Source organism: Chrysochloris asiatica, unplaced genomic scaffold, assembly GCF_000296735.1.
Source record: "Chrysochloris asiatica unplaced genomic scaffold, ChrAsi1.0 scaffold00017, whole genome shotgun sequence".
Taxonomy (NCBI): domain Eukaryota; kingdom Metazoa; phylum Chordata; class Mammalia; order Afrosoricida; family Chrysochloridae; genus Chrysochloris; species Chrysochloris asiatica.
This window is the reverse complement of record NW_006408535.1, coordinates 32,681,592-32,694,933: the sequence shown is the minus strand read 5'-3', so window position 1 is coordinate 32,694,933 and position 13,342 is coordinate 32,681,592. Positions and strand designations below refer to the sequence as shown.

Here is a 13,342-nt window from a genome sequence, read left to right as displayed (position 1 = left end):
ATCTTCAATGTCATCATCACATCATCATGGTCAACTCTACTTTGAGGAGGCAGCTCTTCCCCAGTCACATTTTGAGTGTCTTCCAACTGGAGGGGCTCATCTCTGGCATTACATCTGACAATATTCTGGTGCTCTTCATCATGTTTCAATATTCAGTATTCTAGTGCTGACAGTGTTCCACTGCTCTTCATAAGGTTTTCAGTGGCTAAATATTCAGAAGTAATCTGTCTTCCCTTCTTCCTAGTGTTTTTGTCTAGAAGCTCAGCTGAAACCTCTCTACCATGGGTGACCCTGCTGGTATTTAAAATACCTGTGGCATAACTTCCAGAATCACAGCAACATGCTAGTCACCACTGACAAACTGACAGACCAGTGGTGGTCCATGCTTATAGTCATCTTTTATGTTGTTTACAAAAGGTATTTGCAATGAATTAGTCATTGGTCTTGCAAAATCATATTATTAGATCTCTAGCATCATTTTTTATCACCAAGGCCATATTTTCCAACTACTGATCCTTCGTCTTTGTTTCCAACTTTTGCATTCCAATCACCAGTAATTATCAATACATCTTGATTGCATGTTTGATCAGTTTCAGACTGAAGAAGTTGGTAGAATTCTTCAATTGTATCACCATTGGCTTTAGTGGTTGATGCATAAATTTGAATAGTAATGGTATTAACTTGGGTCTTTCTTGTCAGTATATAGGTATTTTCCTGTCACAGACAGTGTTATATTTCAAGACAGATCTTGCAATGTTCTTTTTAATGATGATTGTGATGTCCTTTATTAAGTCTTATGCAGGACAAATATAAGATGAAGACAAATCATCCAGATGAAGAAGAGTATCATCATGAAGCTATAATGGTATTCAAGGATTTACATTCATGTGGCTAATTTTTTTGCTGTTAAGTGCTGTTGAGTTAGTTCCAACTCATAGTAGCACTATGTATAATGAAATACTGCCTATTCCTGTGACATCCTTGCAATGTTATTATGCTTGAGATCATTGTTAGAGCCACTGTGTCAATATATCTTATTTAGGAACTTCCTTTTTTTTTTCACTAACCCTCTACTTTACTAAGCATGGTGTCCTTTTCCAGGGGTTAGTCCCTCCTGATAACATGTCCAAAGTACATGAGTCTTCCTATCCTTGCTTCTAAGAATTAATCTGATTCTTCTTCTTTTAAGACAGATTTGTTTTTCTTCTGGAAGTCCATGGTACTTTCACTACTCTTTACAAACACTATAATTCAAGTGCATCAATTCTTCTTTCATCTTTGTTACTCATGGTCCAACTTTCACATACATATGTTGTTGTTGTCAGGTGCCATTGAGTCGGAACCAACTCATAGCAACCCCATGCACAGCAGAACGAAACAATGTCCGATCCTGGGCCAACCTCACTACCGCTGCCACACTTGATGCCATCAATGATGTCACCTGGCTGATCCATCTCGTTAGGGGTCTTCCTCTTTTTCTCTGACCCTCCACCTTACCCAGCATGACATCCTTCTCCAGCGACTGTTTCCTCCGGACAATATGTCCAAAGTATGAGAGACGAAGCTTAGCCATCCTGGCCTCCAAGGAGCACTCAGGCTGCACTTCTTCCAAAACAGATCTATTGGTTCTTTTGGCAGTCCATGGCACTTTCAGTATTCTCCTCCAACACCACAACTCAAAGGCATCACATACATATAGGCAATTGAAAATATCATGGCTTGGGTTGGCACATCTTAGTCTTGAAAGTGACATTTTTGTTCTTTTACACTTAAAGAGATCTTTTGCAACAAATTTGCTCATGCAATAGGTCAATTTGATTTTTTGCTTGCTGCTTTCATGAGTGTTGATTGTAGATCCAAATAAAATGAAATCTTTGCCAACTTTAATATTTTCTCCATTTATCATGATGCTTATAGGTCCAGTTGTGGAGATTTTTGTTTACTTTATGTTAAGGTATAATCCATACTGAAGACTATAGTATTTGAACTTCATCAGTAAGTGTTTCAAGTTTTCTGTGTTTTCAGTAATCAAGGTTCTGTCATCTGCATATGACAGGTTGTTAATGAGACTTCCTATAATCCTGATGCCACATTCCTCTTCATATAGTCCAGCTTCCCTGATTATTTGTTTAGCACATAGATTGAATAAGTATGGTGAAAGCATACACACAATTCCTGATTTTAAACCATGCAGTGTCCCCTCATTCTGTTTGAGTGACTGCTTCTTGTCTACGTGCAAGTTTCGCATGAGCACAGATAAGTGTTCTGGAATTCCCATTCTTTGAAATGTTATCCATAGTTTGCTATGATCCACACAGTTGAATGTCTTTGCATAATCAATAAAGCATTAAAAAAATCTTTCTGGTATTCTCTGCTTTCAGCAAAAACTCAGCTGACATCAGCAATGATATCCCTGGTTCCACATCCTCCTCTAAATTCGGCTTGCGTTTCTGGCAGTTCATTATGGATACGCTACTGCAATCATGCTCTGTAAAAGCAATATTAAGAGATTTATTGAAAGTCCAGGATGGTCTGGACCAGGAGATGTTTATATTCACAGAATGAAGATGGTCACTTCACTTTAAGACAAAGTAGGTGTCTTTTATCAAGATGGCATACTAAAGAGCACAAATTCTGAAGTTCTATGACTGACTCTAAATACATGCTGAACATTTATTTAACTGTTTAACTTCAGTGTTGTAATCTGTAATATTAGAATAATGTAGATGTTAGTAGACGTCAGTACACAGCCAATCTGATTAAAAAACTTGTACATGGTTAAAGCAATGATTGAATTGGGACTTGACCCCAATTCCATATATTTTCAATAATATAGCTTTTAATTTTCATTATCCTCATCAGAAATATAGATTATTACATTCTGAATAATCAGTTATAGTAATACCATAAATATCTCTCAGAGAAAATAAACTATAAACTCACCATTAGTGATATATACATGTATGTGTGTGTGTGTGTATGTGTACATGTATGTGTGTATACTGGTGGTAGTGGTGGTGGTTATGTGCCATGGAGTCAGTTCTGACTCACAGCAACCCTGCATAGGGTTTCTAAGGCTGTAAATCTTTACAGGAGCAGAAAGCATCATCTTTCTCCCACAGAACCGCTGGTAGTTTTGAACTGCTGACAATGAGTTTAGCAGCCCGACTCGTAACCACTACGCTACCAGAGTTCCTTGTGTGTATATTGTTGTTGTTGTTAACTACTGTCGTGTCGATTCTGACACATAGCGACCCCGTATAGGGTTTCCAAGGAGCAGCTGGTGAGCTTGAACCACTGACCTTGTAGTTCACACAGCTTTGCAGTCTGGCACATTAACGCACAGCGCCACACCAGGATGTGTAGATTAGAGTAAGTTAAAAAGTATTCCTACTGGAGTTCCAGTTTATACACAGTGACTTCCAAGGTGGTCTGCCGGGCCAGTTAAATTCAAGGTGGAGCAATCAGTTCAGAAGGTTATAATGACTTTTTTTTTTTTTTTTTAACTCCAAGGAGGTAATCGGGTTTTTTTCCCCCCTTAACTTTTTATTGTTAATTAAGTAAATATTTACAGAGCAGATCGGTTTTATATTTAACAAATCATATGCTCAATTTCATCTCAATTATTGCAATTCCTTCAGTGTAGCATCACTTTTTCCCTGGGTTTCCATTCCTCCTTCTTTCCCAGTCCTTCTGAACTTTGGACTTGGGTAAAAGTTACCCTTTTGAATTTAAATGTTTGACCACTCTATAGTGTGCATACATCACTAGGGGTGTTGTCTCCCAGCTCCCCCCTTTCCATATACCTATTTATTACTAGCCTGAAAATTTAGTTACAGGGGTGAGTTTAGTTCCATGCCTGAAGGGTGATCAATGGCCATAGTCTTGGGGTCTACCAGTCTCTGACCAGTAAGCCTGGTCTTTTTATGATTTTGAGTTTTGCTTCACGTTTTCTCCTACTCTATCCAGGACTTTCCCTATGGTCAATTTCAGTGCAGTTGGTAGTAATACCTGGAACCATCTAGTTTTTCTGTTCTTAGAGTTGTGAAGACTGATGCTCATGTGGTATATATTAGCCAATCGGACTAATTGTTTCCAAGCATCTTCAATTTTTCACCACTCTTCTTTCCTCTGAACAAGGAGAGACCAATATTTGTACCTTAGATGGTTGCTCATGAGCTTTTGAGAGCCCAGTCATTAGTCACTAAAGCAAGATTTCCTGGTAAAGTAGTAGATTACAAGCTAGGCTGCTAACCAAAAGGTCAGCAGTTTGAATCTACCAGTTGCCCTGCAGGAGAAAGATGAGACTTTGTGCTCCAGTAAAGATGTATCGCCTTGGAAACCCTATACAGGGTCACTGTGAGTTGGAACAGACTTGATGGCACACAATGTAGAACATGGTCTTTGTGTCAGTCACCTTGGTGTCTCTAATGGTGTTTAGTAATGTCTAAATTCTAAAAATGGTACTAGTTCCACCCACTTCCTGAGTCAATGTCCCTTATACAGATGAGAGGGATATTAGAAAATTCCACTCTCACCAAAGGAGGTGAAAGGAAGGGAGAGGGCGAGTGAAGGTGGGTAGCAAAAACCCTTTGACTCATAATGGGATTTATTAAAGATACAAGTACCAGGCCTCTATGCACTCACCAAAATGTAGCCTTTGCAAGTCTCTACCATGATTATCCAGAATATATAAATGGTTTCTGTCCCAATTCCTGATTCTCATTCTACTTCTCTCTAGGGTTGGAATAGTACCCTGAATCTCAGTGAACTTAACGAAATCAGTTACCTTGCCTATGCCAAGCTCCTCACACTGAAGAATGGACCATTAACTGTGGTTCTGCTTCAAATCAAAGACTTTTCCTCTCATATCATACTAACCTCAATTTAAAAACCAAGGAATGAAAGTTAGAGATTTCTTAAACTAACCACATCCATCCACATAGTTCTACCTGGGATGAAGCCATGCTTCCTCAAGCATTGTGGTCTGAATTTCTGCTACCCCTTTGATTTAGAGAAATAAGAAAAGGGCCAGGAGACTATGCTATCTCTGGAGCCAGGGGAGGAGAAGTTTTTAGGATAACAGCCAGTTTTCAATCCAAGAAATTGCTATAAAAAGATGAAGGAGAATGAGGATGGCTATGTGATCATTAGATGTGATAAAAGGTAGATCATGGTGACAATAGAGGGAACATGGTTTCCATAGTGCGTAAAATTTACATTTCAGGTGATTTTTTTTTTTTTTTTAAATAGCAGAGACATTCAGACAAGATTCAACCACCGTGAAATCTTTATTTAGCCTTGTCTTTGGGAACCAATTATAAAGAACATGCTCATAGAAGCTTTCTCTAAAGACACAACTCTTCATAGTTTCTCATTCCTTCCTACTTTCCCCATTCTTTTTCTCTTCCATCTTCCCTCTCTTTTCTTTTATGTATCCCACTTGCTGCTCTTCATTTAAACTATATTCCTAGTTTCTTTCAAATGGATACACATATTTTTTTAAAAAAATCAGTAGAATAATAAAATCTCAGAAAATAAAAGCACTTCAAGTACTTCCAAGACCAGAATGAAGAAAAGTGTAAGGAGGCTACTTCATCTCACCATTAGGAGATTTTGCCATAAGGCTGAGTATCTTAATAGATAATGGGGATGGAACTCTCTCCTACACAAAAACAAGAAAAATACAAAAACTGGCCCTTCTATACTCTGAGGCAACCAGGAGGTCAAACTTGGAAATACCAGACAGGAAAAGATACAGAGGAGTAGAGTGAAAGTCACTGTTATCAGAAAAGCTCTAGAGAAGAGATTAGGCAGACAACAACAACAGAATTCTCAAAAGAAAAAACAACTCCCTGGAAGAGAGTAAAAGGCACAGTATGCCCCATTAACGTCTTTCCTCTGATTGGAATGACTTTCTCCTTCTCTAACTAACTGGTCAGTTCCTTGGCAGTTTTCTAGACCCAGCTCAGATTATTTTCAGTTAATGATGCTTCCCTAAGAAGCTTTCCCTGGACAGAGTTCACTCCTCCATCCTCTATGCTCTGTTCACTACAAAATCAGCATTTGTTTCTAAGTCAGTGTGCTAGTCAGGATCTTTCTGACCTTTGTATTGCTAGAACCTCATGCAGTGCCTGGCACATAACCAAACCAAAACCTAGCTCACTGCCATAAGTGATTCTAACTCATACAGACCTTATTATATGTTGTTGTTGTTAGGTTCCATTGAGTTGGTACTAACTCATAGTGACCCTTTGCACAACAGAACGAAACACTGCTCAGTCTTGCGCCAACCTCACATGTATAGTAGCAATTAATAGTTGTGTGAAGAAAATGGAGAAGAAGAAACAAAAGAAGGAAGGAAAAGCAGGATGCAGGGAGGGAGGGAAGAAGCATTTGAGTCAACTTTCCATGACTTAGGAAAAAGAAACTCCAGAGGTGGAAGGGGAGAGTGATGATGAAGGTTGATTTTGAACAACTTTGTTTCAGATTCTCTTCCAACTTCTTTCTCTTCTATCTCTCTCAAAACTTGGGACTTCACACCACAATTGTTTCATTTGTACTCCTGATTCCTCAGTTCATCTCAAAGCGAAGGAAAAAAGCCAGGCAGGTTTCTGACTTCTTCTACTCCATCTCCTCAACCTAATATCTCTTTCTCACTGTGGGCACTTGCCCACTTCACCACTTATCTTCCTCACATACAATACTCCCTTCTTATCACACTGGAGGGCTCACAGGAATCTCAAACCCCTTTTCTGTATCCAGGTCCATAGAGGAACTTCTGCCTCAAACTGAAAACAGATACTCTTGGAGGCAGCATGTGTTGGCTTGGCTGAGGATACAATAGATTGAGACTACTGTAGCTGAGCAAGAATATTGTCAAAAGGGTTTAGACATTTCAGGACTGGAGAGTAGCAAGGGGGAACAAGCTGAAAGAGAAAAGAGCTGGACAAATTGAATTATTTCCCCCATCACTTCTCAGACTCTTTCATGGATAGACTTTTCACATTTTTTGCCTTGATTCATGGGTCCAAATTATGTTTCTGATTGTTCTCTCATTGCCCCTATAATCCCCATGTTTACAGGAGCTTCTTGACTATCTGCACAGCCAGATACACTTTCTTTCCAACAATTACATCAAAGCCCCTAAACTTGGGTGTAGTTGCTCCTGGGCCCCTTCTTACTCCGATATTCAGCTGCCTCCCGTTCCCTAACACCCTTTTCCCCAGGAATTCTGGAACTATCTGTTCCCCAGTGAAGATCATATACACAAAGGCAGCTTGTGAGCTCTAGATTCTCACCAAGTGAGAATAAAAAGACCTATCATGACTAAAGGCTTCTCTTCCCCTTCTCTCCCACCCCCTCATAGCCTGGGCTCTCTTCTCATGATGCCCTTTATGCCTTCCTCATCACCCTCCTCATGCTGATGCTCCCTCTTCACCCAGCAGGTTTGGTTTTGTGCAGGGTGGGACTCAGAGCTATCTTTTGCACGGTGGGCAGTGCCAGGATGCAGGCAGGCATCTCAGCCCGAGGCTTCGGCAGAGTTCCTAGGCAGAGCCATCGGCCCAGGCCAGGACAGTAGGCATGAATCAGGTGGGAGATGGCATAGGAACGGTGGCTGTAGCCTCCCAGTACTAGTAGCTCCCCTTGCAGTACGGCACTTGCAGCTCCCACATGGGGAGAGGGCAGAGGTGTAAGGTGAGTCCAGCTATCAGTCCTTGGTTCATAGGCCTCGAAGCTCAGCAAGTCCCCAGTCTCACCCAGCCCACCTGCTACATACAACCGTCCACCCAGAGCAGCCATGACATGGCCAGCCCGAGGTACCCCCATAGGGCTCAGGAACATCCCTGAATTCTCAAGTTTGGGATCATAGTGCAGCAACGTGGCCAGATATTGGCTATTTTCATTACAACCACCGCTCACATACAACTGACCCTCCAAAACAGCAGCGGCATGGGCAAAGCATGGTGCTGGAAGCTCAGGCGCAGGCCTAAGGGAGAACAGACACAGGATCAGGCAATTATCACTTCAATTCTCCTTCTATTATAAGTCCCCTGGACTACCCTCTAAGGAGCTCTGGTGGTATAGTGGGTTACACGTTGGGCTGCTAACTGCAAAATCAGAAGTTCAAATCCACCAGTGGCTCTGCGGGAGAAAGATGAGGCTTTCTGCTCCTAGAGAGATTTGCAGTCTATTTGATGAACTAGACTTTTGCCTATGAATGCAGTGACTCTAAATTCCAACCAGACTGGAAGGATTCTTCATATCAAGGAACAATCTTGTTTCCTCAATGTACTGGGTTGATAGGGATGAAAAATGTATACATTCATTGGCTATCAAAAATTAGGGGGCTATGGAGGTATGAAGTAGCTGGCTTATAAGTTTTCATGAGTGTACTTAGAAGCAGAATGAGGTGGGTAAGTAGAATACCCACTGAACAGTTTTCCTCTTTTTTAGATGCATCTGGTGAAACAGGATGGGGGACGATGATGATAGTATTTTGTGATTCAAATGTGAATTGTTAGCAGAATTAATTGGGATGGTCAAAACTGTAATTGTAGAAGATGTGTAATTAAACGGGGGGAGTAGTTAATCTTTCATTTCAAGAATAGACAATCCCAGGACCATCAAGAAGGAAGAGCATGAATGGAGCGTGAGATCCCTACCTAGAAAAGTGGAGACAGTAAAGACGGTGGCAGAGGTGGTGGCAAGGAGAGGCAGAGCAATTGCAGGCTCTAGGCCCATGGACTGAGAAAGGTTATGTGCCTGCAGGCAGGAGGCTGGCTAACAGAAGGTGCCCTTTGGACATTTGAAGGAATAAATATTTTTTGTTTTGTAAGTGTACATCAAATATTTTTGCCTTGTTCATTTGTGTACTATAAAATGCAAATGGGGAGCCATAGGGAGGAAGTAGGGTAAATACTGCAGGGATGGGATTGTAATAAAATATCAAAAAGTGAAGAAAAAAAAGTTTTACAGTCTCAGAAACCCTGTACAGAATCACTATGAGTCCAAATCGACTCAACAGCACAACCACCACAAGTTAATCTCTAGTATCTCAGGGACACCCCCTTCCCTGCTTACCTCCAAACATTGAGCTCAGGATTGTAAGTCTCCACAGAGTTGAGGGCAACACCATTGTTTCGCCCACCAAGGGCATAAAGTTGACCATCCAGTGTCACCAGGGGGAAAAAGCTGCGAGCCTGGCACAAAGGTGCCTTCTCCTCCCATTCTTCTTGGCTGGAATCCCATCTGAAAACAGTGGGCAAGAGATTAGAAGAATGATTCTGGGAGTATGCACTTGACGAGGTCAGCAACTTCCCTCATCTGCCCACCTTGGGGCCTGCCACATGCTATGCACTCGCTGGGACCCATACCTGAGAGTTGAAGCCAGGGTGTTGGAATGGCTATAGAAGTCCTGTCCTCCACACACATACAGTTCATTTCCTGAAATGCTTGAAGCCCCATGACGGAAGCGCCCAGGGGCAGGCAGGGTGGGCAGCCGCCCCCACTCCACAGTTCTCACCAGTCCCACTCCACAGCAGAAGGCCCGGGCCCACCACACTCCTCGGGTTGGCTTTCTTACAGCCATGTCTGATCTGAGCCCATCCCCACCAATCACCACCAGTGCCTGGTTAGGTTCCCTCCGTCTCCCCTGACCTGGAACCTCAGCCTCTACCAACAGCTGATGTAGTAAGTCCAGGGGCAGGAATGGGGGTAGTCCAGCCACCTGCACCCTCCGCAGCTCCCTGGTGGACATGCGGCCAAAGCGAACACATCGCAGCAAAGCTTTGGCCTCTGATTCCTGGGTCTCAGGGTTGGCAGCTAGCCAACGCCGTGCAGCCACAAAGGCCTCAAGCTCCTCCTGCACATGCAGCTCATCACTGTCTAGGAGCTCAGCTAGGTGGGCAGCTGGTAAAGAAGGGAAATTGGGGCACAAAGCCACAGCAGGTAGGTGGGTGAGGAGGTAGTGACGGGCTTTGCTCCAGAGTCTCTCCAACCCAGGGGCTCCAGCCATGGGGAACAGGGCCAGGCAACGGGCAGGGCTGAGGCCGTGTGCCAAGGCTCTCTGGCACAGAGCCAGGCAGGAAGTGCTCTGGTACTGCAGAGCAGCCTGGGCAGCTCGCAGCAGTCCTGGCCATCTTGCCCGCACAACCCCAGAGTAGGCAAAAGAGACAAGAAGCTGCAAGTCCTGAGCAGAGATGGTACGCAGAGACACTTTCCTGCCCTGGGATTCCTTCATCCCACTCAGGAGCATGGCCCCGAAGAACTCACTGCCACAGGCAAGGGCTGCTCGGTGCACTGCAGAAGGGGAGGAGAAGCAGAGGGGGACACAGAATGTTTGTTGCAAGGTTGCTAGACACCAACCCGACTACCCAATCCTAATTTTGGGGTCAACCACCTAAGGCTCTAGGCCAAACCATAGTGTGCATCAGAAAAACATGGGGTCCTTGTTACAATGCAGAGTTCAGAGATTCTGATTCAGCAGAGCTGGATGGAGACCCTAACAGTTTGTATTTCAACATTTTCAAGCACTCTGTGAGCCTGAGTATTAGCAGCGCCTCATTATTGAAAAGCATTGTTTTAGTCTCTTTGAAACAGACAAGTTAGAAAAAGAGTCTTGGTAGATTAAGTTGAGAAGGTGCTATATATAGACAGCCATTTTCTAAAGGGAAGCACAAAACAAACTAAGAGGACTAATGTACAATTTATATAAATCTTTCTTATCCTGCAGAGATTAACTTTTTTTCTTTATTCTAAGAGCCACTGCCATCCACCATCCTGTTAGTCAGATTTTACTCAGTGCATGGTACCACAAACAGGAATGATTGTAACCCAACCTCATTTGACTGTCATCTCTTCTTGCCCAAGATTTAGCCCTTAAGATTTTCCATATGACCCAGATTTCCTGTGTGCCCACTCCCATTTTAGAGTCATGAGATGTGAGTATGAAATAAGTCTGTTATGGATTGAATTGTGTCCTCTCAAAATATGTGTTGTAAATCATAACTCCTATACCTGTGATTGGAGTTCTGGTGTGGTGCTTTAGGATAAGTACTGGATGAAAACCACAAGGTTGGTAGTTCAACCAGCCTCTCCTTGGAAACCCTACACAGGGTTGCTATGAGTTGGAACCGGCTTAACGGCATATAACAACATATTTGTGTTTAGGAGTCCTGGTGGTGTAATGGGTTAAGCATTGGTCTGCTAACTAAAAGTTGGCAGTTTGAATCCACCAGCTACTCTGCTCCGAGGGAGAAAGATGAGGTTGTCTGCTTCTGTAAAGATTTTCAGCCTTGAAAACCCTCCGGAGAAGTTCTACTCTGTCCTATAGGGTCACTGTGGTTGTTGTTAAGTGCCATCTACTCAGTCCCAACTCGTAATGACTCTATATGGGGTTTCCAAGGAGTGGCTGGTGAGTTTGAACTGCCAACCTTGAAGTTCAAACTGACCTTTTGGTCCAGTGCTTATCCTACAATGCCACAACAGGTCTATGAATGGGAATTAACTGGAAGATAGTGAGTTTGGTTTTATACCTGTGGTTATAATCCCATTTGGGTGTGTTGTTCTTTGTCATGTTAATGAGGCATTATTAGTATAAGGTGTGTTTGAATCACTGACCTGCTGGTCCAAACTGACCTTGCAGTCCTATGTTTATTCTACAGCACCACATCAGGACTCAGTTTATTTAACCCTACTTAGCTTTTCTGGTGCCATTGCCCTACGATTCTGGCAAAACTGTACCTGATCTTGCTCATTCACGAAGGATCTACACTTAGGTGAAAGGACACACTGAGTTTTCCCACTAAGTTTTACTGGCTTTTCCTGTGTCCTGAATAGAGGATGCCAAGAAATGCCTTTGGTTAATCCCTGGTTCAGTCAATTACTTTCTGCTTGTTCTACTGCCATGGATTGTACCTTAGCTTCAGCCAGCTGGCTAGGAGTCCTTGTTGCCATACACAGAAGCCAGAGTGGGGGTCAGTTTAAATCTGTCCGAGCTCACAGGAAAACAACTCAACTGCGCATGCTCTGCTCTCAGTGGTTCACGAGAGGCACCAAAAGCCACCCCAGGGAAATTCAGATTGCATCAGGATTCAAAACCACTAATGAGGATCAAGCTTGCACACACCATTCTGGCAGTATATGCACCTACAGGAACGTAAAGCCCCACAGGTCCTCACCCCTCAGCCGGCAGCCTCCTGCCTCCAACTCCAAGTCACACCCGACGCCCTCTCGGTATAGGAGCTCAATACCACGCAAGTTCTCTCTCAGCTCCTCTGCCTGGTTGGGCTTCTTTGCATCTTCCCCGGTGCTGCCAGCCCCCTCCTCTCTCTGCTGGACCACAGCCTTCACCCTGGGCACTCCCAGGACTTGGGCTGCGTCCAGCACTTCCTGCAGCGGGACTGGGCCCAGCACGCCATCATAGGCGAAGGCCATCACTGCCTCCCAGCCCCTGGGGGTCACATTGAGGCTGAGAGGGGTTCGGGGACCTCCACTGCCCAGCAGCCTGTCTCGGAAGAGGCTGCTGATTGCTGCTAAGATCACCCGGTGCACTCGGTACAACCGCCCGGCAACCGACACCTCTTCGTCCAGTAACAGCCTCTGCTCCCGCAGTCGTCGAGCCTCGGAGAAGAACTGGCTCGGGTGCTCCTCGCTGCACAGCTCCTCCGGCTGAGCTGCGTCTTCATTGGCCTCATCCTCTTCATCCTGCTCCTCTTCCTCTAGGGACAAAACTGGAGAGGGAAGGTTCCCGGGGGCCAAGGACCTGTGGCCAGGCTCTTCCAGAGGAAAGGGGGGCAAGCTGGGATCTTCGTCTGGGGAAGGCGGCCAGGCGGGGGATCTTGGGGCAGGCAAAGGGATCCCAAGGTCGTCCTTCTGGACCAGAATGGAGGCGCGCCCCGGGTCCGAGAGACAGTGTGTGGGGCCCGAGAAGCTCATGGCCCTGGCTTGCTGGATTCAGGCAAGTGAGCAAAGACAAGAGAGGAGGAGGTCAGACAGGTCCCTGAGAATCCAGTTCCGAGTGAAATGCCAGTTCCTCCAGCTGCTACACACACACACCTGCCCATCCTCCCAAGGCGACATCCCGGACTATGGGAGTCACAAGGTGCAAGGAAGCATGCAAGCAGCATGTATAAAGATCCACTACTCGCCATCCACATCCCGCCTGTTCCCTCCCAAGGGACTAGTGTTTCTCCCGGCCCTCTCACTTGTGCTCCGGCTCTGCTTCGGTCAGCTCGGCAGAGGGAACTCACGCCCGCATCCTGGTTCAGAGCCCCTTTGGCTAATTATAGCCAGAGGTGGCTGGCTAGGGCTGGGTTCCCAGTGCCCGAATTCGGACACC

At 44.4% G+C, this 13,342-nt stretch overlaps 1 protein-coding gene across 1 annotated transcript; it reads right to left on the bottom strand.

The window, feature by feature from the left end:
* Positions 1–7,395: 7,395 nt before the first annotated feature.
* KLHL33 (kelch-like family member 33) lies at positions 7,396–12,769 on the bottom strand. Its single transcript, XM_006835492.1, has 4 exons — positions 12,583–12,769; positions 9,378–10,302; positions 9,085–9,252; positions 7,396–7,990 (listed from the first exon to the last, which is right to left on the bottom strand). Exons 2-4 carry the CDS (start codon positions 10,256–10,258, stop codon positions 7,438–7,440), a joined length of 1,602 nt encoding a protein of 533 aa, XP_006835555.1. The 5' UTR covers positions 10,259–10,302; positions 12,583–12,769; the 3' UTR covers positions 7,396–7,437.
* Between the last annotated feature and the right edge of the window lie 573 nt (positions 12,770–13,342).